Here is a 25,021-nt window from a genome sequence, read left to right on the forward strand (position 1 = left end):
AATAGGGACACCTGGTTGGTGCAGTCGGTAAAACATGTGACTCTTGATCTTGCAGTTGGGAGTTTGAGCCCCACTTTGGGTGTAGAGCTTTCTCAAAAAAATTTTTTTTTCTTTTTTAAAGATTTTATTTATGTATTCATGAGAAACAGAGAGACAGAGAGGTAGAGACACAGGCAGAGGGAGAAGCAGGCTCCATGCAGGGAGCCCAATGCGGGACTCGATCCCGGGTCTCCAGGATCATGCCCTGGGCCAAAGGCGGTGCTAAACCACTGAGCCACCCAGGCTGCCCAAAATTTTTTAAATGACTGTAGGAAGTTTTGGAGACAGGTATTAGAGATGGCTGTATATTGTTGTTGTTATTTTTAACAGATCTTATTCATGAGAGACAGAGAGAGGCAGAGACATAGGCAAAGGGAGGAGAAGCAGGTTCCATGCAAGGAGACTGATGTGGATGGAACTCGATCCTGGGTCTCTGGGATCAGGCCCTGAGCCAAAGGCAGAACGCTCAACCACTGAGCCTCCCAGGCGTCCCTGATGGTTGTACATTGTGAATGTAATTAATGCCACTGACTTGAACCCTTATGAGGTAACAAAAAGTTGGAAGTGAGGATCAAAACATAATCCCAGGAAGGTATAAGAAAGCATTTAAAAAAATTAATTGGTTAAGAAACAATTTAACTCAACAAGCATTTAAATTTCTACTATGTAACAGAAGTGATGGATACCAAGAAAAACATGGTTCCCAATCTTATAGAGGAAAAGATAGCAAGATGCTAAGACTTTCCCAATCTTCAATTCTTTCAATATGGTAAATACTGAGGCACCTTGCTTTGCATCCACTCAGAAAGCAAGAACACTTCTCTATACGTCATCAAGCAAGATAAAACCAGACCTCAGATCACTCGACTGGGAAACTGGCATAGGATAAGCATCACACTGGAGCATAATCCTAACTGTACTTTTGTGTCCACTCCGTGTTTTTAGTAACATCTGCAACCCCCAAGGACTTGCTAGAAATGAAAAGAAAGAAAGAAAGAAAGAAAGAAAGAAAGAAAGAAAGAAAGAAAGAAAGAAAGAAAAAAGAAAAGAAAAAGAAAAAGAAAAAGAAAAGAAAAGAAAAGAAAAGAAAAGAAAAGAAAAGAAAAGAAAAGAAAAGAAAAGAAAGAAAAGAAAAGAAGAAAAAAGAAAATTCTTGGGCCCTACCCCAGACCTGGATCAGAAACTCTGGAGGTGGGGCCCAACCATCTGTTGTAGCAAGCCCTGCCGGGGATTCTGACGTGGGCTATGCTGGACAACCATTGGTCAAGGGCACAATAAAGCACAGCCTGTCACCAAAGAATTCAGGGGGGAAAAAAGCCAACCAGTTGGTTTTTTGAAAAACACATGCACAATGTCTTCCCACCATTTAACAGGTTTATGGAGAGAGCATGATTTTGAAAGAATGAAAAACCTACAGCTTTTTGTTTTAAACAGCAAGAGAACTGGAAAAAAAAAAAAAGTGATCTTTAAAAGTATGAGTTTATTCTCCAGGTTTTTACACACCCACAAATTAGAGCTTTTATTGCAGCTATATCCAGGAGCTGGAAACAATGAAAAATATGTACTTGTATCATACATGTAACACTTAGAAGATAATGGAACAGTTTGAATTTTAAAGATTAGTTTTTCAATGATTCAGTAAGCATATGGAAATTAGGGTTAATTACAGAAATAGCTATTGAACTCTAAAATAAAAACATAAATTATATAAAAATAAAAGGGTAAAAAACGTTTCATTTAAAAAATGAAAACAAAAAACAGTGGCTTATCACCTCTCTGCTAGTTAGTAACCTAATGAAAATGAAAATGAGTCAAGTATTATCTTTTCCATATTTAAAGCAAAGTGGTTCTATCCTTTTCATGAATAGTCAGCTTTAGGTCTGACATGGAAGCCAGGATTTGGGGTTTCGAACATCTCAAATATTTTATTGCCCTATGTTAACGGATTCTTCTTTGTAACACTACGAAATTTAAGTTTGCTTGGAGGAGAAAAAAAAACTGGATAGGCAGTTAAATCAAATGGGATTCAGTTACAAATGGCACCAACTCAGAACACACAAAGAGCTTAGTTTGAGGGCAAGCATGTTAAATAAAGACCAAAGAAGAGGATCATTTGACATCTTTACAACAATCAAGTATTTGGCCAAATAGCCAGGTTTGGCAAGTACAAGGATAATGAGTTAGCAAGTTAATGAAAAGCTAGATTCAAATTAGCTCCAACTTGATTTACAAATTAACAATACAAGATGATTTCATTTTCTATCCTTTTCACTCAGAAGAAAATTTAAACCATATTCCTATTGCTGGTGTGAACTTCTGATGTTCCTTGCCATATTTTTGGTTAGATTTTTAAAGATAAGTGGTAGCAGATGTTTATGTTATTAATGTGACAATACATTAAATTTCCAAAGAATAGAATTAGATTTAATACTAGGTTATTACTCACAATGACTCAACATAAATAGCAGAGGTCCCACAAGTGTCCTCAGCCCTGGGATCACAGACTAGGACAATTTAGTGACCACTAAATGAAAATGAATTATGAAAAATGCTATTTCCAGAATGTCTTTTTTCTCCCATCCCTTCATTTGGATTTTTTAAAAAAGTAGACCTCATACTTTCATTGTTTAAACATCATTTTAAATAACCTTCAGTTTTCCTTGAAATAAATCACATTTTTAAAAACTTCCAAAATTTGCTATTAATTGATCTCAGATGTTTGATAGTAAAACTTCTGTTTAAAAAAAAGTCAATACTATGCCATTTGCTAAGAGGGTGACTGAGTCTTTTTGTTGTTGTCATTTTTTTAAAGCATTTTAGGTTGTAATCCAGTGTTCATATAATGGAACTAAAGTTCCTATAAAGAGGGAATGAATTTGGAACATTGATATAATTAGATCTATAAGTGAAAGTCACAAAGAAATCTTTTAAAAATGACTGTGTGTGTTAAATTGTGTCAATACAATGTCATTTGATTTTAACAACTGGTCAAGTCAGAGAAAGGGAATGAAAATAATCAAGCTACTGTGATTGAAATCAGTTTGACTCAGAGGGAAAAAACAATTATGTCTATATTAAGTCTTCAGCCTACCAGATCGCTCTATACATACTCAGTCTAGAGGCTTTCTGCCACAATACTAAAATACAAATTCTTCACAAATCACAACTCTATCCCAAATATTCTATGTCCTACGTTGTTTTTAAAATTCTACTAAATACTTGATAGCTTTACAACAGAATTTCTTTTATTTAAAAAATAGTTAAATCACTATCCCACAAAATGTTCAGAAACACAGGTAACTATAGAAAGTCAATGTGCATATACTGCTTTTATTATGATAATTATGGTTGTTAGCTGAATGAGAACAAATAATAGCTAAAAAGTTTTCAAATGATAGAAAAACACATTTGGGTAAGTTATGACACAATTGTTTGAGTTCATAGACAACAGAAATAGAAATTTTTTTTTGCACCAATTGCAAATACAAAGTTAACAATAAAATCAGGGAACTGAAGGGTTGAAAGGGGCCTTAAACATATTCACTATCTTAAATTTTAGACAAAGGAGCTGAAAATAGAAAAAAAAAAAAAAAAAAAACCACAACAAACCCAACATATACACCATAACAGTCTTTTATGACTTCCAATTTTAACTCTTTTCTAAAAGCATTAGGGGCACTGAGACCCTTATTGTAGGTTATGTATCATCTCCTCTTTGGCTATGAGGTGTGTAGTTTTGTTAACTAGAGACATCAGTGAGTTCAGTTTCTGAGACCAGTCATTTAATAAATTATTTGGATCCTTGGGTCTCTGGAAGTTGATAATTCCTGCCAACCTGTCTACTTTAGCAAAGATGGTCTTGTTAACTACTAGATTTGAAAGAAAAGCTTCTGACTCCTGCAAGAGAGAATGAAAAATTGGATTAAGATAGGATAATTACAGACAATAAACAAAATTTAAGGAAAGCATTTTTTAAACTCTTCACCCAAGAATATGCAGTGCTAAAATTCACTACGCATAAGTAAGCAACTCTTGACTTCCTGTAACAATACACTTAGTGTACTATGAGTCTAGGAGATGAATAGCCTCTAAGTCTACTCAGAATCAGGGTAGAGTTTGAATCTGCCTCCTTGCAAACTCAACAATGCTGGTTCTGCTCCTGCCAACAGCCCCTTGGTCCACTCTTGGTCTACAATGTTTCCCCCTAACACATCATATAGATAATTTGTTTCCAGAAATGCTGGGTTACAATGTGTAATCTCTGCCACTGGCAACTACATAGCCAAGGACAAGTCACTTTATTCTAAGGACTCTGGTCCACTGGTCCAGAAATGAGAGGAGCTAATGAGCCAACCAAGGATTACATTTTTTACCTCTAACACCCATGATTCTTCTTTCTTTAGCTAAACTGATAAACTGTCTCATGACAGAAATGGCTTCTAGATCACCTCACTTAACCCCTACCTCTGTGGTGTGTTATACATTCCACCAGCAGGAACCTAGATCTGAACACAATATTTCTCTAACTTGACCTGGGACCTCTGCAAGGGAAGTGTAGTGAAGTCTCCTTCACAGTTTTCTATTTCTATGGTTCATTCCTGGGACCCTAGACATATTTGTTATAGAAATACATACCCGACTGCAGATGCAACGATGTAAAACTATCATATTTAAGTAAAGATTTTAACTAGGACACATAATAGTAATGTAACTATAAACTTGATATTTGGGCTATTTTTGGGTACTCAAGATAGCCTGGGGAAACTTTGTCACCTTAACTTAAATAATAAAGCAAAATTGATTTTCTAATTCAATTTTTATAAGTCAGTTGATATTCAAAACGACTGGCTAAAACAACTCAAACTACTTACATCAACAGACAGATCAAGAAGCTGAGCCATCCTCTTCATTGTTATCCTGGTGTAATACTTGGCCATTATTCTAATATTCTGGGGAGAGGACAGAGAGCAATGAAGAACACCTAAGAGTCGTCAGTAAGGCTAAAAGCCCATTTGTTTTCATATTCAAATAGGTTTAGTTAAAATGTCAGATTCAGAGCTTTTATTTTTCTATAGCTGACTGCTGGAATGAAGCTGATTCTCAATTTCAGTAACAAAGCAAAATTTAGATACTTTGGTTTCTGCAGTTTTGTAAGTTATTCTGAATACTATCCACAACTCTTTTAAAATATATATAGTCAAACCCTAGGCTTATCTTAACTAAAATAATGGTTAAAAACTAATGTACTAAAATGTTTTTGCTAAATCCAAGAATCTAAAATTAAAATTTCCTAATTATGATACAAATGTTTATTTTTATTTTTTAAAAAATATTTTATTACTTATTTATGAGAGACAGAGAGAGAGAGAGGCAGAGACACAGGCAGAGGGAGAAGCAAGCTCCATGCAGGGAGCCTGATGTGGGACTCGATCCCGGATGTCCAGGATCAGGCCCTGGGCAGAAGGCGGCGCTAAACCACTGAGCTACCCGGGCTGCCCGACACAAATGTTTAAAAGGCTGATTCAAAAAATGAGAGCATCTCAAAACACGACGTTATCATCATTTTAACTACTGAAAGGTAACTTGAAATTAAATTTTCTAGTTTACACTGGAAGTGGTTCCCTTTATCATTATTATTTTAATTCTTTATTTATTTTAGAGAAAGCATGTGGGGGGTAGGGGTGGAGGGAAAGGGAGACAGAATCTTGAGTAGACTCCTTGTTGAGCTTGGAGCCTGGACAAGGGGCTTAATCCCATGACCCTGAGATCATGACCTGAGCTAAAATCAAGAGTGGGCTGCTTAACCAACTGAGCCACTGTTCCCTTTATTCTTCTTTGTTATTAACAAAATAGCAGCATCACAAGAAAAATGGGAAACAGTGGGGAGAGAAAATGAACCGATGTTTGGAGAAGTTGTCCCTCCTCCCATCTCTCTCAGGGTCCACGGCAACACACTTCTTAGGAAGCAGCACAATCATTCTAGATCCCTTCTTTATCCTTTAAATTTAATCAACAACCAAATTCTATTTATTTTCTTTATTAAAATAACTCCATCCCATCTATCCCTCAGCTACAGCCTTGACAGAAGCCCACAGGAGCCTTCACTTACTCTCAGCTCCATTCCTGTCTCTCCCCCAAGTGCATTCTCCACACTGACTGCCAGAGGAGTCTTTGTAAGATGCAAGCCTGGTCACTGTCCTCTCAGATCAAAGTTTCCACTACTGCAGTATATAAACTTTGTGAAGTTCCAGACCCTTTCCATATCTCCGACTTTCTTCTTCACTGATCCCTGTGTTTGGAGGCACTTCTGTTCATCCTACAGGTTTGTCGTCTCCATGCCCCTGCTCAGACTATGGCATCTGTCCGCTTACCGGGTACTCTTCTTACAAATCTTACCTCCTCTGTCAATTTCTGCAGATCTAGCCTGACCTTTCTTTTTCTTTTTAGGATTTTATTTTTGGGGCGCCTGGGTGGCTTGGTTGGTTAAGCATCTGCTTTGGCTCAGGTCATGATCTCTGGGTCCTGGGATCAAGTCCCTCATTGGGCTCCCTGCTCTGCAGGGAGCTGCTTCTCCCTCTTCCTGCCACTCTGCCTAGTTGTACCCTGTCAAATAAATAAAGAAAACCTTAAAAACACACACACATACAAAATACACACACACACACACACACACACACACACATATATATGTATTTTAAGCAATCTCCACCTCCGACATGGGGCTTGGACTCACAACCCCGAGATCAAGAGTATGCTCTACTGACTGAGCCAGCCAGGTGTCCCCCTTTCAGGTAGAACCAATCAACTCTCTACTTATGCTGCACTCCATTTGATATATATTTGTACCCTAATATCTAGAATACTTTTACTTTCTTTTTTTTTTAAGATTTTATTTATTTGTTTCTGGGAGACACAGAGAGAGAGGCAGAGACACAGGCAGAGGGAGAAGCAGGTTCCCTGCAGAAGCCTGATGTGGGACTCGATTCCAGGACCCTGGGGATCATGACCTGAGCAAAAGGCAGACGCTCAACCACTAAGCCACCCAGGTGCCCCAAATACTTTTACTTATAAATCCATCTTTCCCTATGACTTATTTTCAAGCTGTCTGAAGGTAGGGACCACATCTCACTTTCCCACATGTTCCAGCATATTTGTACAGTGCCTGGTACATAGAAAGCTCATAATACATGTTTGCTATGTGAATGAATGCTGAAATAATTCCATTTATAGTGATACCAAGAAGATCAAAGATCAGGTTTAAGACTTGTTACCCATTCCCAGAACTACCAAGCAAGCAGCAGATAGAAAGAGCAACTTTCTTTTCTTTTTTAAAAAGTTTTATTTATTTATTCATGAGAGACACACACACAGAGAGAGGCAGAGACACAGGCAGAGAGAGAAGCAGGCTCCATGGAGGGAGCCTGATGTGGGATTCGATCCCAGGACTCCAGGATCACGCCCTGGGCCGAAGGCAGGCACCAAACCGCTGCGCCACCCAGGGATCCCAGAAAGAGCAACTTTCACCCACAACCATCCCACCATTCATTCTTAAGAAATTCCTTCTGGTTTATATGATGTAAGTTTTTTTTTTTTTTAAGGATTTTATTTATTTGTTCATGAGAGACACACAGAGGCAGAGGGAGAAGCAGGCTCCCTGCGGGACGTCAGATGTGGGACTTGATCCCCGAACCCGTGGATCATGACCTGACCCAAATGCAGATGCTCAACCACTGAGCCACCCAAGTGTCCCTATATGCTGTAACATTTTGAATTCTTTTTTTTTTTTTTTTTTTTTCAATTTTATTTTTTGGATGTCTGGGTGGCTCAGCAATTGAGCATCTGTCTTCCTTTGGTTCAGGGCTTGATCCCAGATTCCTGGGATGGAGTCCCACACTGGCCTCCTTACATGGAGCCTGCTTCTCCTCCCCTGCCTGTGTCTCTGCCTCTCTTTCTGTGTCTCTTATGAATAAATAAATATTTTTTAAAAATTAAAATAAAATAAATTTTATATTTTTAAAGATTTTATTTATTTATTCATGAGAGATACAGAGAGAGAGAGAGGCAGAGACACAGGCAGAGGGAGAAGCGGGGTCCATGTAGGGAGCCCGACGTGGGACTCGATCCCGGGTCTCCAGGATCATGCCCTGGGCCGAAGGCAGCGCTAAACCGCTGAACCACCTGGGCTGCCCTAAATTTTATTTTTAAGTAATGTCTACACCCAACGTGAGGCCTGAACTGACACCCCAAGATCAAGAGTCACGTGCTTTACTGAGTCAGCCAGGCACCCTTAAAATTTTGGATTCTTGAGAGGTCCCTTCAAAATAAGAATGCTAAAACATTGTGGGTTTTTGTTTTTGTTTTTCCTGAAAAGCCAAATATAAGGGAATAGGGTGGGGGGAAGTAAGAGGGATAAGATAAATTCTGATACATTTTGGGAAATACACAAACAACACTGGGAGAACAAATTTACACCACTATTACCCTGAGCATAGCAAAAAACCCCCCAAAACAAAAAAAACCTAAAGCAAAGAATTAAAGATATAACCTTCAAAAGAAACATTTGACTGTCACACTTGAAAATTAAAAGTTTGTGGTGGAAATCACCCCAGTTCACTTCTGGGCCGGCACTTACATGTTCCACGACTCTGTTCTTTAAGTCTGTCCACCTCCTTTCGCCTTCCTCTGTAGAACCAAAAACATCAGTCGCTGGACTCTCAAGAGACCCTTTCCTTAACTCCATCCCATAGTCTTCAACAAGGGTGGACCAACGCATGAGCTCCATTGTAGTAAAGAGCTTTAAAAGATCCCTGTAAATTGTATAAAATTGTATAAAATTGTATAAATCTGGAAAAACGTAACATAAGGTAATATAATGGCAAATGCTTAAATATTGGCAAAGATCGTACTTGTAAGTTCTTATTTGTAAAACAAAATATAAGTTGATTATTATTTATTTACTGCCATTTTTTTCCACAGCAGTTCTGAATGGAGCATTCCTCTACTTAACATTCTGCTCCCTCCCACAATGTATTTGCCAGTCTCTGGAATAATTAGCATAAGCTTACCAATGAGACAGATAAAAGAAAAACAGCTTTTAAGAACTAAAAGCCCACTGTGTGTAGGAAGTGTATGTCTGTTTTATATAGACTTCTGAAAATCACTTAAGTCCTAAACTACTAAAATTTTATCAAATGATTAATAACCAAAGCTGCTAAAGTGAGCTTGAGGGATCCCTGGGTGGCGCAGCGGTTTGGCGCCTGCCTTTGGCCCAGGGCGCGATCCTGGAGACCCGGGATCGAATCCCACGTCGGGCTCTCGGTGCATGGAGCCTGCTTCTCCCTCTGCCTATGTCTCTGCCTCTCTCTCTCTCTGTATGTGACTATCATAAATAAATAAATAAATAAATAAATAAATAAATAAATAAATAAAGTGAGCTTGAAATGCAACTTCTGACAAGTGGTCCATTTTAGGTTGTTTTTTTTTTTTTTTTTTTAAAAAAAAAGAAAGCTCACACCCAGTGGAGCCCAATGTGAGGCCCAAACTTGTAACCCCTAGATCAAGACCTGAGCTGAGACCAAGGGTCAAATGCTTAACTGACTGAGCTACTTAGGTGCCCCTTGATAAGTGGTTTCAGAATGAAGTGTGTTATAACCTCATTAATTTCTTTTTTAAAAATTAATTAACTTGTTTATTCATGAGAGAGGCAGAGACACAGAGGGAAAAGCAGGCTCTCCATGGGGACCCCAATGTGGGACACAATCCCAGGACCCCAGGATCACTACCTGAGTCAAAGGCAGACGCTCAACCACTGAGCCACCCAGGTGCCCAATCTCATTAATTTCTAAAGCAGCAGGACAAAAACCATTTCACTACTCTATAACCTCTAGTTTTATTCGCCAATACAATCTATCAGGAACCAATTAAGCAGATGTACACTTAGGTTAACCATTTTTCCTTCAAAATGGTGTTTCTGCTGAGATGTACTACACTAGCTATAAAAGTACTTACTTGTATTTAGGAATTTCTTCTAACTTCTTGTCACCACTTATTCGGTGAACCAAATCTGACTGTTCGTTGTCAAAAGGAGCCAAGATCACATAGAGGACAACACTTTTCAGAGCCTAAAAACGTTGTATAACACAATGGATCATAAGCAAGCTTAGAAACAAAGTGGAGACTCTGGCAGGAACTAAAAAATCATGAGATTTTTTAGAGACTCAAAAGTCTTAGGAAATGATCCTACCAAGCTGCCTTTTACAGTATCTTCCTGTCATATTAAATTTCTATGAAACAACTACAGTAAATCTTTGCCGATCTATATTACTACCTGGGCTAACATTTTTTGGAGCGAGATATATAAAGGAAAACTCCTTGTAACAAGTTAGCACAAACATGGAACATACATACAAATGATTTGAAACAGTTTTGTGAAATAATTTTCCAAAGTAATGCTAGGTCTTTACCTGTAACCTTTGTTAGCATGTGACCTGCTATACATATTTTACTTTATTTTTTTTAAAGTAATATTTACATCCAACATGGGGCTTTAAGTCAAAACCTCCAAGGATCAAGCATTGCATGATCTATGAACTGAGCCAGCCAAATGCTTCTGCTACACGTTTTTTTTTTTTTTTTTTTAAAGATTTTATTTACTTAGAGGGAGAAAGAGAGAGAGAGAAAGAGAGAGAGTAGGAGGAAGGGAAGAGACAAAGAATCTCAAGCAGATCTGGAGCTGAGTGTTGAGCCTGATATGAGGCTTGATCTCACGACCCTGAGATCATGACCTGAGCTGAAATAAGAGTAGGATGCTTAACCGACTGAGCTACCCAGGCGTTGCCCTGCTATACATACTTTAAACAGTAAGGCTACATTCTTCGATAGTGATAAATAATTTAGAATATTGTCACAGTTCGTTTGAGTCAGTAAAGATAAACTATCAATACACTGACTAGAAAGCAGTACCATATAACTGCATATGATCACTGAAGTTAAAAATCACTTCAAAATAAAAAATGCAAATTCTTCCTAGTAAATATCAATATCAAGTATAAGAAAATATTCTTACCTGTTGCCACTTTTCACTTTCTGCCTGTATACAGGGAGTATCATATATTGCTCTGTAGTGCTTACAAATAGACAAATAGGATCCCTCATGTTGATCCAGCTGAATCATTAAGTTATAATATTTCAATTTTAATTTCTGAAAAAAAGTTGATAAAATAAATTGCGGCTTATGGGTCTTTTCTAAACACATTTAAAATAAACTTGCAGTAAGAGATATGTTTACCTCTGTATTTTCTTCCTGGAAAAATTTGGTGTTAATTTTCTTGCTGATGATTTGTGTACGAATGTAATCCTTCACAGCTAGGCAGAGCCTCATTTGCTCCAAAATAAACTCCACTCGCTCTTTCTTTTCCATTGACCCATAGGTTTCCACCTGGCCAAAGTAAGACCCCAAATAAGTTTATATTTGGTAATTTCTAAAAATTGCAAAATTAAATGTATTAAAATATTCACATCTATCAAACAATAAGAACCTTTTTTGCATACTGGGAGAATGTTGATAATGATATAAAAAGCTAATTTCCTCCAGGAAATTACAGTAAAAAAAACTATATAGGAAAATGGATATTTTTTCTTCTGACATAAAAAGTTCTGTGAATTTAAGCATATACACAGACTTGTTTAGCTACCATCACAATCAAGATACAGAACAGTCTATCACCCCTAAACTAAGTCCCTCATTTGCCCCTTTGGAGTCACATACTTCTGCCAGTCAGAATGACCTGTTCTCCATCACTATAGATTTGTTTTTCATGAATATGAAACACAGTATGCAATCTCTTGAGTCTTTTTGTACTCAACATAATGCTTTGAATAGTAAAGATTCATCTAAATTGTTATGTATATCAATAGTTCATTCCTTTTATTAAAAGATTTTATTTATTTATTTATTATTATTATTTAAAATGCTTTGACTCGCTCTTCATCTTTTTTTTTTTTAATTTTTTTTTAATTTTAATTTATTTGTGATAGTCACAGAGAGAGAGAGAGAATGAGGCAGAGACACAGTCAGAGGGAGAAGCAGGCTCCATGCACTGGGAGCCCGACGTGGGATTCGATCCCGGGTCTCCAGGATCGCGCCCTGGGCCAAAGGCAGGCGCCAAACCGCTGCGCCACCCAGGGATCCCAAGATTTTATTTATTTATTTGAGAAAGAGAGTGTGCATGCACATGAGTGAGAGAATGGGCAGAGGGAGACGGACAAGCAGGCTTCCAGCTGAGTGGGAAGCCTGATGTGGGTCTTGATCCCAGGACCCTGAGATCCTGACCTGAGCTGAAGGCAGACCCTTAACCGACTGAGCCACCCAGTGTCCCTAGTTCATTTCTTTTTATGGCTAAGTAGTACTCCATTGTGTGGATGAACCAGTTTAACCATTCACCTGAAGGATATCTGGGTGGATTTTTTTTTTAAATCTGTGTCCTGCCCCCCCCCTTTATCATGATTCCATCTTGTGCCCATCATGAACAAAACTACTCTGAACATCAGTAGATAGGTTGAGTGTGAACTTCAAGTTTTCATTTCTCTTGGGCACCAGGAATTGGTATTGCTGGGTCATTTGGTAAAGCATATGTTTAACTTTGTAAAAAATAGCCAAATTGTTTTCCAGTGGCTGCACCACTTTGCATTCCCATCAGCAATGGATAAGGGTAGTCATCACTTTGCAGCACTGCTGGCACTTGGTTATAAACAGTATATATATATATATATTTTTTTTTTTTTTTCAGTATATATATTTTTAATGTTAGCTATTCTAATAGCATGTAGAAGGGGATCCCTGGGTGGCTCCGCCTGTCTTCGGCCTAGGGGCATGATCCTGGAGTCCTGGGATCAAGTCCCACATCAGGCTCCCTGCATGGAGCCTGCTTCTCTCTCTGCCTGGATCTCTGCCTCTCTCTCTCTGTGTCTCTCATGAATAAATAAAATCTTAAAAAAAAAAAAAAGGCATGTAGGGGTATCTCTTGTGGTTTTAATTTGCATTTTCCTCATGGCTAGTGAGGAAATTACATTCATTCATTCATTTAAAGATTTTATTCATTTATTCATGAGAGACAGAGAGAGGCAAAGACATAGGCAGAGGGAGAAGCAGGCTCCATGCAGGGAGCCTGATGTGGGACTCCAGGATCATGCCTTGGGCCAAAGGCAGATGTTCAACCACTGAGCCACCCAGACATCCCTTTTCTTCAAATTTTAATTTAAATTCTAGTTAGTTAACATACTTGGGAGCAGGAAATTACAATTCTTTTCTTTCTTTCTTTCTTTTTTTTTTTTTTGGAAATTACAATTCTTCTTTTAAAAAATATTTTATTTATTTATTTGAGAGACAGCGAGAACCACACCCATGTGCAAGCATACCCATGTGCAAGCACACACATGAGCAGAGGGAGAGGGAGAAACAGATTCCCCACTGAGCAGGGAGCCTGACATGGGGCTCAATCCCAACACCCTGGGATCATGACATGAACTGAAGGCAGACGCTTAAGCAACTGAGCCACCCACGTGTCCCAGAAATTACAGTTCTAAACACACAAAAGGATACAACTTATAGGTTTTCTATTTACATAACAAAAAATTACAGGAAAAAGAGGTGCTAGTCTTTTTAAAATTCAAATAACATGGCTGATATAACTCCTAAAGGATATAGAAATGTAGAGTTATAGTAAATATACAACAGATGCAAAATAGAAAATCAATTACGTCAAATACTATGAGAAACATTTTTTTATGAGAAACATTTTTAATTTAATATTTGGCATACACATTGCAAATGAATTTATAAAATGGAGAATGGCAAAGCAGAAAGAAGGATATTTCATTATTATTATTAGGACTGAAAAAAGGTTTTTATTTCACGGTCTTCTTTGTAATTTTTTTTTCTTTGTAATTTTTGTTAAGGAAAATAAAACCTTATGCAATGAGCCATCAATGTTTCATTTATGAATCTTTACCCACTCTCCATGTGTCAATTACTTTTTTTTTTTAATATTTTATTTATTCATGAGAGAGAGAGAGAGAGAGAGAGAGAGAGGCAGAGACACAGGCAGAGGTAGAAGCAGGCTCCATGCAGGGAGCCTGATGTGGGACTCGATCCCAGGTCTCCAGGATCACACCCTGAGTCAAAGGCAGGCACCAAACCGCTGAGCCACCCAGGGATCCCCATGTCAATTACTTTGAAGTAAATTTCAGACATATATTTTAGTATGTGTCTCTAACAGATAAACATTGAAAAAAAAATCTAAAAATTCCTTTTATCACCAAATACCTAGTCAGTCCCCAATATCTATCTCATTTATTTTAATTAAATAAGAATCCACATGAGGCTCATACTTTGCAATTGATAAATAGGTTTCTTATGGCTCTTTTTCCTTGCCATTTATTTGTTGACAAAATCAAGCCAATCATCCTATAGTTTTATAGAGTCTGAATTATGCTGATTGCATCCCTGTGGTATCATTTAATAGGCTCCTCTGTCCCTAGCATATCCTGTAAACTGGTAGTTAAACCTAGAAGCTTTACATAATTGAGGTGAATTTTTTTTGGCAAGACTATTTCAGAGGATGTTGAATCATGAGGCATAATCATCCTAGTTGAAAATAGGGTTTGAAGGCAAAACTATGGAGACAGTAGAAAGATCAGTGGTTGCCAGGGGTTGGGATGGGGAAGAGGGAGGAACAGGCAGACCAGAGAATTTTTAGGGCAGTGAACCTATTTTATATGATACTACATTGATGAGCACATTTGTCAAAATCCGCGGAATATACAACACGAAGAGTGAACCTTAATGCAAACTATTGACTTTCAGTGATCTCATGTCAATGTAGGTTCATCTATTTTAACTAATGTACCACTCTGGTGTGAGATGTTGGTAGAAGGGGAGGGAGAGAGAGGAGAGAGGGAGAGAGAGAGAGAGAATGTGTGTGTGTGTGTGCGTGTGTGCGTGCACGTGCATACATGCATGTGCGTGTTGGGAGGGGGACAATGGAGTATATGGGAACTCTCTGTACTTGCCACTCAACTTGGTTGTGAACCTAAAAGTGCTCTAAAAAATAAAATCTGGGGATCCCTGGGTGGCTCAGCGGTTTGGTGCCTGCCTCTGGCCCAGGGCGCAATCCTGGAGTCCCAGGATTGAATCCCGCGTCGGGCTCCCGGCATGGAGCCTGCTTCTCCCTCTGCCTGTGTCTCTGCCTCTCTCTATCATAAGTAAATAAATAAATCTTAAAAAAAAAAAAAATTAAAAAAATAAAATAAAAATAAAAATAAAATAAAATAAAAGAATAAAATAAAATAAAATAATAAAATGAATATAAAAAAATAAATCAAATCAAATCAAATCAAATCTTCTGGGCAGCCCCGGTGGCTCAGTGGTTTAGTGCTGCCTTCAGCCCAGGGCATGATCCTGGAGACCTGGGATCGAGTCCCATGTCAGGCTCCCTGCATGGAGCCTGCTTCTCCCTCTGCCTGTGTCTATGCCTCTCTCTCTGTCTGTGTCTGTCATGAATAAATAAATAAAATCTTAAAAAAAAAGAAAGAAAAAAAATAAAATCTTCTAAAAAGAATAAATGAAAAAAAAAAAAACAAAAAGAAGACATCTGAAGCTATTTAGAACTAGTATGAGTCTAAACTTTACCACTTCTTGGCAATGACTTAAGGCACGTTACTTAATCCTTTTGAATTTGTTTCCTTGGCAGAAAAATGGGGATAAAAATAGTGCTGTGCATGAACAGTGAATAAGATAAAGTGTACAGAGAACATAGGACATTAAAAAAAAAAAAAGACAATGCATAGCACACAGGATCTTCTCAGTGTTATTTTTCCCCTTCCTTTAACTAAAATGGTACATGACTGAAAAATCAGAATAAGCAATTTTAACTTAATGGAGAAACCATGATAAGCCAAAATTACAAGGAAAATTTTGAGTGTATTTCAGGTACTTTTTTTTTTGGGTGAGTGAGTCTATGGTTTTTCTCAGATTTCTTGGTTCTTTGTGGTCTAATTTTAAGATCATTCTTAAAAACCTGTCCTGGGGGGGGGGGGGGGGGGGAACCTGTCCTGAAACATGGCAAATTATGAGGCAATGTTTCTTTGTTAAAACAATTTAGCCTAGAAATTGACTGCCAATCAAATATTTGTTAAGAACGAAGCCAATGATTACCAGTGATTCCCTACGGCACAAATAGTACATGAATTACTAATTCTATTTAAATTCTAAAGAGAATGAAAGTTTTCAAATAGCACAAAATCAAGACTAATGCATCGATTCTAACTTTTCTTCAAAATTCTTTTAGCAGTTAAATTTAGTCAGGACCCTAATTACATAATTTTCAGGTACCTGAATAACCTCATATTCCACTGCACTTACTCTTAATCTTGATAGTTTTGAAAAAGTTTAAAGATGCCAAAATAAGCTATTTCCATAAGACATACTGCCGACTAAATATAAAGATTTTCATTCTAAATGCATCTCCTTACCTGTAACTCTTGTAAAATGGAGGCCGCCTCTTTCACGTCACCATTTTGCTCTTTTATAGTTGCTAATGTCTTAGTCAGTCGAGCACGTTCAATTTCAACATAAATCTACAAATATGAGAAATTTATATTATCAAAATTTCCATAGAAATATGTTAACATTTAAAGATACAGTTGAACTATTATTCAAACTAAGCCTAATGGTATTTATCATGCAGTTATTGTGTACTTTATCCTCTTTGTACAAATACAACTGTGTGACATTTTACATTTCACAATTACATAATTAAAAAAAATTTTTATTCATTTGAAGGGGGGTGCACATGCTCATGCATGCATGCATGCATGAACGCACGCATACCCAGGGAGGAGAGGAAGGGGGGGAGGGAGAGAGAAAATCTAGAGCAGATTCCCCACTTAGAACAGAGCCTGACTCAGGGCTTGATTTCATGACCCTGAAATCATGACCTGAGCAGAAATCAAGAGTTGGACACTTAACCAACCTAGCCACTGAGGTACCTTCACGATCACATATATTTTAAGAACATTATTCATATTTTGTAGCTTTGCTTTAAGCACCTAAATATGAAATCACTGTTTAATGAATAACAGAATCCTAAGCTATATTAAATAGCAGAAAAAATAGAACAGTGCCCTTAAAAGAATTATTTGAGGGGCACCTGGCTGGCTCAGTTGGTAGAACATGTGACTCTTGATCTTGGGGTCATGAGTTCAAGCCCCACACTGGTTGTAGAGGTTGTTTAAGAATAATAGTAATATAAAAAAGAATAATAGTAATAATAATTAAATTAAAATAATTGATCTTGTTAAAGCTACCAGCATTTTTTGCAGTTATAAGTAATGTTAGTGAGTTTATAGTTTCCAACAAATTAAACATCAAAAATTTAACTATAGCCTAATGGAGTCTAGAGAACTAATTATCATGCTTAGGCTTCCTTATCCTTTTAGCCTTTGTTCTGCAGCAACCCCTTTTCCCCAATCCACCCCAGAAAACCTTAATCTCCAAGAATAACAAACTACTTTTACATTCCTAAATGCCCATATGTTTCTTTTCTTTTTTAAAAGATTTTATTTATCTTAAAAAGAGAGAGAACAGGCATGAGCAGGGGTAGAGTGGGGGGACAGAGGAACAGAGAAAGAATCTTAAGCAGATTTCCTGCTAAGTGGTGAGCTCAACTTGGAGCTCAATCTCATGACCCCAAGATCATGACCTGAGCCAATATCAAGAGTCAAACACAGCACAGTAACTATTTTTATGATGCATCTCTTTGAGGTGATAAAGAACAGTGTCATATTCATTCTGGATCTAGCACAACAGAGGTGTTTAATAAACATTTACTGAACTAAGGGTGCCTGGCCGCTGGCTAAGTCAGTAGAGCATAAAACTCTTGATCTTAGGGTTGTGGGTAAAGCCCCATGTTGAGTGTAGAGATTACGTAAAAAAAAAAAAATCTTGGGGTGCCTAGGTGGCTCAGTCAGTTGAGCATCTGACTATTGATTTGAGCTCAGGTCATGATCTCAGGGTCATGAGACTGGGTCCCACGTTGGGCTGAGTCCCCACACAGTGGGGAGTCCGCTTGAGATTCTCTTTTCCTCTCCCTGCTGCCCCCCACCCACAAATGCTCTCTTAAATAAATCTTTAAAAAATAAATAATTAGGGGATCACTGGGTGGCTCAGCAGTTTAGCACCTGCCTTCAACCCAGGGTATGATCCTGGGGTCCCAGGATCGAGTTCCGCATCGGGCTCCCTGCATGGAGCCTGCTTCTCCCTCTGCCTATGTCTCTGCCTCTCTCTCTCTGTGTGTGTGTGTGTCTCTCATGAATAAATAAATAAAATCTTAAAAAAATAAATAAAATCTTTTAAAAAAATTACTGAACTGTTAAGTTAAATATAAGCTTAGTTTTTATTTTCACATCACAAACACCTGTCTAGAAAAAAATAATTTACTTTAGTCACCATTTCACACTTGTCTTTTTTAGAGAAACAGAAGATTAGGAGAACAAAGAGATCATATTAAATACAAATACATTCTGGCAAGACAGTGAAATTTGTAAATTAAACTTGCAACTATGAATACTCTATTATTTTTTTTTTAAGTAAGCTTTACAGCCAACATGGGGCTCAAACTCACAACTGCAAGATTAAGAATCACATGCTCTGCTGACTGAGCCAGCCAGGCACTCCAATATTCTATTAATTTAAATAGTAGAGTGAAACCTTAGTTATCCCAAGTATAGATTTCTCAAGCAGATCTAGGCCAGGGTGAAGAATTACTTTTATCTTTGATTCATTTTACATGTAAATATGGGGTAAGGTCCCTAATTCCTAGAAAAATCTGGATGTGTCAAGACTATGAATATCTATCTGTTTATTTCTTTTTAGATTTTTTAATCTACTTATTCATGAGAGACACAGAGAGGCAGAGACACAGGCAGAGGGAAAAGCAGGCTCCCCTCGGGGAGCCCAACGTGGGACTCGATCCTGGGACTCCAGGATCACGCCCTGGGTCAAAGGCAGACGCTCAACCACTGAGCCACCCAGGCATCCCAAGACTGTGGCTATTTAATTACATTCATTTGGGGGTGCCAGACTGGCTCAGTTGGAAGAGCATGCAACTCTTGATCTCCAGGTCATTAGCTCAAGCCCAATGGTAAGTGCAGAGATTACTTAAAAAAATCTTGGGGATCCCTGGGTGGCTCAGCGGTTTAGCGCCTGCCTTTGGCTCAGGGCGCAATCCTGGAGACCCAGGATCGAGTCCCACGTCAGGCTCCCAGCATGGAGCCTGCTTCTACCTCTGCCTGTGTCTCTGCCTCTCTCTCTCTCTCTTGTCTATCATAAATAAATAAATCTTTTAAAAAAAATCTTTAAAATATGTAAACACAAATAAATATATTCATTTACATATGGGAAGATACTAGAAGGAAATATACAAAGATAATGGTTGAATCAAGGTGATGATCTACTTTGTTATTTTATTTATTTATTTATTTATTTTTTTACTTTGTTATTTTAAAATAGATCTATCGGGCAGCCCTGGTGGCTCAGCAGTTTAGCGCCGCCTTCAGTCCAGGACATGATCCTGGAGATCAAGTCCCACATCAGGCTCCTTGCATGGAGACTGCTTCTCCCTCTGCCTGTGTCTTTGCCTCTCTCTCTCTCTGTGTCTCTCGTGAATAAATAAATAAAATCTTTAAAATAAAATAAAATAAAATCTATCTATGTATATATATAGATATAACGTCTTCATAAATAAGTATCTCTGAATATAGAAAAGACAGGACTTCCCACTGAGTTATGCCAATGGAAAACTTACCTTTCCTTCTGTTACCATTCGTAGAGTATCAATTAACCGAAGTTTGATTGGAAGGTCTGTGATTTCCTCAACATAAGTACAACACTGTTGAACCATTTTTGCAACAGCCTAAAATAATAAAAACCATTCATGAGTAAGGTTCATTCCTCATACAATTAAAAAGAAGTATTTCAGGATGCCTGAGTGGCTCAATGGTTGAGCATCTGCCTTGGGCTCAGGGCATGATCCCAGGGTCTGAGGACTGATTCCCTATGGGGAGCTTGCTTCTCTCTCTGCCTATGTCTCTGCTTCTCTGTCTCTCATGAATAAATAAATAAAATCTTAAAAAAAAAAAAAAAAAAGGATGTATTTCACTGACGAAAATGCTATGTTCAAACCTAGTATTCCTAAGCAACTCTAGATCTCAGGGTTGTGCGTTCAATCCCCATGTTGGCTGCAGAGATTACTTAAGAAAATAAAATCTTTAAAAAATGAAATGAAATAAAATCAAGTAAAATAATAAAACCTTTAGGGGTGCCTCAGTTAGTTATTATTATTATTTTTTAGAGATTTTATTTATTTATTTGAGAGAAAGTGAGAGCACACACAAGCCAAGGGGAGGGGTTGAGGAAGAGATCCCACTGAACAGGGATCCCCACACTGGGCTTGATCACAGGACCCTGGGGATCATAACCTGAGTGGAAGACATATGCTTAACCAACTGAGCCACCCAGGCAGCCCTGCCTCAGTTGGTTAAATGTCCAAGTATTGATTTTGGCTCAGGTCATGATTTCTGGGTCATGAGATCAAGCCCCATGCTGGGCTCCACACTGGGCATGGAACTTCCTTCAGATTCTCTCTCCCTCTCTCACTATCCCATCCCCCCTCACTTGTACTATCCCACTCTCTCTAAAAATAAATAAATAAATAAAATAATAATAGTGATAAAATAAAATCTTTAAAAAAGAGGAAGGGGGGACCGGGCTGGATCAGTTGGTAGAGCATGCCATTCCTGATTCAGGGTTGTGAGTTCAAGCCCCGTATTTGGTGTAGAGCTTGCTTAAAAAAATATTCAAAATGTCTCTGATAGCTAAGAAGTACTAAACACCCATTAATAACTCAAAAAGGTTAGGAAAATCTCAGATGGAAAGACGTCACCCCTCCCCACTACAAATAGCAAACTGATTACACAAAAGGGGTGTTTGAGGATGTCTATTAGAAGGCTTCCTAGCTAGCTTTTTTTGGAGCCAAGCAAAAAAGCACAGAGGTTGTAGAAGATGAAAGGGGGGAAAAAAGAAGTGAGTTCCACAGTGGCTGTGAACACAATGAAGCCATAGTCAGCTGATACTGTAAATGAAGAAAAGAGTCAGCAGCAGAGGCAGAAGGTTAAGCAGTTCCAGCCCCTGGGTAGGGAGGAAGAGCCATAGTCACCCATATTCCCCTCAATAAAATGTGACATTGAAGGGTCACAGTATCCCTGCTCAGGTTCCTCAGAGATAACTTAAGCAGGTTGGACTACATTACCTCTAGCTCTAATTCTATCATCTAGGTCAGAGGTCAGCAAAATATTTCTATAAATTTTGGTAAATATTTACATTCTAAGTATGTTACACTTTGTGAGCCACAGGGTCTCTGTGGCAAGTATTCAGCTCTGCTTTTTTTTTTTTTAAGATTAATTAATTATCTGAGACTTTTTAAAAAAGATTTTTTTTTAAAATTTTTTTTTTAACTTTTATTTATTTATGATAGTCACAGAGAGAGAGAGAGGCAGAGACACAGGCAGAGGGAGAAGCAGGCTCCATGCACCGGGAGCCCGACGTGGGATTCGATCCCGGGTCTCCAGGATCGTGCCCCGGGCCAAAGGCAGGCGCCAAACCGCTGCGCCACCCAGGGATCCCTAAAAAAGATTTTTTATTTACTTCTTCATGAGACACAAAGAGAAAGAGAGGCAGAGACACAGGCAGAGGGAGAAGCAGGCCCCATGTAGGGAACCCAATGTGGGACTCGATCCCGGGACCCCAGGATCACGCCCTGAGCCAAAGGCAGATGCTCAACCACTGAGCCACCCAAGCGTCCCTCAGCTTTGCCTTTGTAACTACAAAGCTACCAGACAATATATAACAAATGGATGGCTATGTTCCAGAAACATTATTTACAAAGTTAGCAGGTGGGATTTAGTCCACGGCCTATAGTCTGCAACCTCTAATATAGATTCTTTTATTTTTTTTAACATTTTATTTATTTATTCATAAGAGACACAGATAAGCAGAGAGAGAGGGAGATACAGGAGCAGGCTCCATGCAATGAGCCTGCTTCTCCCTATGCCTATGTCTCTGCCTCTCTCTCTGTGTCTCTCATGAGTAAATAAAATCTGTAAAAAATATATACATAGATTCTAAACATTATCAATTATCAGTCAATTATCATAACCATTGAGAATAATAATTAGGACTCTTTGTCATCAAGAAAATACGTATTTTAAGATATCAGAAAAGTAAACAGAGAATCTTGCAGTCAATTATACTTCAATCAAGCTAAAAAAAAAAAAAAAAATCCCACGGTGTATCTTGCAAAGATTTCCTTGAAAAAGAATATTCATGGAGTTCAGGTCAAACTACTAATTATCTGGAAAACTGGATGTTCAGAGACACAAGAGTTCCAAAAGGTGAAGGTTTTTACTGTAAAATATAACTCTTTCAATAAGTGTACGGCTCTGGGACACCTTGTATCTCCCAAAGATCCCTCTAACACTCATTATAACAATGATTTCTAGAAGAGCATACAACTTAGTAATTCTAAAAGCCGTGCAAAAACTACATTAGCAGAAATCAGATGGGGTACAAGAAAAACAAAACAAAACAATTCCATCAATATTCTAACGGTAAGTGAACATCACGCTGCCACCTGAAAAAAATAGAAGTCATTAGGTAAGTCATGGTTGGAGTGAGGCTTACCCCCTGGGCTCAAGTGACAGACAGTGAATTAGAAACCATTAATTTTAAGCAATCTAGAAAAGGTTATTTTAAGAAAATCATTACTTTCTAAGTCTGATAAAGCAAAAAGAAAAGTTTTAGGTAAAAAGTAATTATGGGAAAAGGAGAGGCACATTTTGAGTCCCTAAGCACTTTCCAGAGCTAAGAAGACATAATATGTCACCGCGAAAGGGGGAGCCCCCTGCAGTTGTGGTCATGCCATTAGCCAGTTGTGAGAAGGCTCAAACTCCTCTTTCTCCAGGAAGCCTCCCCTAACAAACCTAATCAAAACCTTCTCTTCCTCCTTTCATGTCTCCTTGCACCACTCACTGCTTTTTGTCACTTACTGTATATTGCTATCTGGGCATATAACTTCTTTTTATTTTTTAAGATTTTATTTATTTCTTTTTTTTTTTTTAAGATTTTATTTATTTATTCATGAGAGACAGAGAGAGAGAGAGAGAGAGAGAGAGAGAAAAGCATAGAGACACAGGCAGAGGGACAAGCAGGCTCCATGCAGGGAGCCCAATGCGGGACCTGATCCCGGGTCTCCAGGATCACGCCCTGGGCTGAAGGCAGGCATTCAACCACTAAGCCACCCAGGGATCCCCAGATTTTATTTATTTCTTAAAGAGAGTGAGGAAGGGGATAAGCAGAGGGAGAGGGACAAACAGACTCCATGCTGAGCACAGAGCCTGATGCAGGGCTTGATCTCATGACCCTGACATCATTACCCAAGCTGAAATCCGGAGTCAGCTGCTTAACCAACTGAGCCACTCAGGTGCCCTATGTGTGCACCTTTTCTTTTTTTTCTTTTTTTAAGATTTTAAATTTATTTATTAATGTGTGAGAGAGAGAGAGAGAGAGAGGCAGAGATATAGGCAGGGGAAGAGAAGGAGGCTCCCTGCAGGAAACCTGATATGGGACTAGATTCTAGGACCCCAGGATCACGACCTGAGCCAAAGGCAGATGCTCAACCAGAGCTACCCAGGTGCCCCTGTGTATAACTTTTAAAAATAAATCACCTTAGGGCACTTGCTAAAGATGTACTACCATTACTTGTGATTTATATTCTGTACCGAACTAGAGGTTACCTGGCACATTTCTTCACTTTCCAAGAATCTTACATATAAATGTCAGTTTCTCAATCAGAAAAGCAACAAAGAGGGACGTCTTGGTGGCTCAGCAGTTAAGCGTCTGCCTTTGGCCCAGGCAATGATCCTAGAGTCCCAGGATTGAGTCCCACATCGGGCTCCCTGTGTGAAGCCTGCTTCTCCTTCTGCCTGTGTCTCTGCCTCTCTCTGTGTGTCTCTCATGAATAAATAAATAAAATCTTTAAAAAAAGAAAAGAAAAGAAAAGAAAAGCAACAGAGGGGATACCTGGGTGGCTCAGATAAGGTTAAGTGTCTGGTTTTGGCTCAGGTCATGCTCTCTAGGTCCTGGGATGGAGCCCCACATCAGGCTCCCTGCTCAGTGGGGGGTGGGGGGGCTCCCTCTCCCCCTGTTCCTCCCCCCTGCTTGTTCTCTGTGTGTTTCTCTCTCTCAAATGAAAAAAAAAAAATCTTAAAAAAAAAAAAAACAGAATTAAATAGTCCCTTCTACTGACTCTCAAATGTTAGAACTCTATTAATAATCTGTATTTTTGGATACCTGTTTTGAATGATACTAGTACTATACAAAACACATATTATTTTAACCCAGGTTGCCTTGAAACAACTAAATAAATTGCCCTTTCTAAACTACCCCATGGAAAGTTAATTTCTCAGAAAATCAGAGGAAGACAATGGTTCATTTATGCCAGTCTCTCAGCTGACTCTATGATGGTCTCTCAAACCACAGAACTGAGCGGTAAAAGGCATATTTAAATGAATTTCACATTCAGATGTACTAGATTGCCTCAAATCTGTTAACTTCTTATTTTTCAGATCTTATTTGTAAGTAATCACTACACCCAATGTGGGGCTCAAATTCACAACCCAGAGATCAAGAGTCACACACTCCCTGACTGAGTCAGCCAGGTGTCCCCACGTTAATTACTTTTTTTTTTTTTAATAAATTATTCCACTGTAACCAGGCTTTTATTTGTTTAAATGCTAGAGAATCTTTTTTTTTTTTTTTTTTAAAGATTTTATTTATTTATTTGAGAGAGAGCACATGCATGCATGAATC

The 25,021-nt window shown here is 38.3% G+C and overlaps 1 protein-coding gene across 2 annotated transcripts in view; it reads right to left on the reverse strand.

Moving 5' to 3' along the window:
• Nucleotides 1-1,499: 1,499 nt before the first annotated feature.
• The window catches only part of PSMD12 (proteasome 26S subunit, non-ATPase 12), a 35,532-nt gene continuing 12,010 nt past the window's right edge, over nt 1,500-25,021 (reverse strand). For both annotated transcript variants that reach the window (XM_025436654.3, XM_049114596.1), the window contains exons 4-11: nt 19,902-20,009; nt 16,570-16,674; nt 11,327-11,476; nt 11,105-11,239; nt 10,048-10,160; nt 8,672-8,846; nt 4,911-4,988; nt 1,500-3,936 (exon numbers count right to left, since the gene is read on the reverse strand). In XM_025436654.3, the coding sequence (XP_025292439.1) occupies nt 3,727-3,936; nt 4,911-4,988; nt 8,672-8,846; nt 10,048-10,160; nt 11,105-11,239; nt 11,327-11,476; nt 16,570-16,674; nt 19,902-20,009 (1,074 nt within the window). In that variant the 3' untranslated portion in view covers nt 1,500-3,726. The remainder of the gene's footprint in view (nt 3,937-4,910; nt 4,989-8,671; nt 8,847-10,047; nt 10,161-11,104; nt 11,240-11,326; nt 11,477-16,569; nt 16,675-19,901; nt 20,010-25,021) is intronic.

This window comes from Canis lupus, chromosome 9 (genome assembly GCF_003254725.2).
Source record: "Canis lupus dingo isolate Sandy chromosome 9, ASM325472v2, whole genome shotgun sequence".
NCBI lineage: Eukaryota > Metazoa > Chordata > Mammalia > Carnivora > Canidae > Canis > Canis lupus.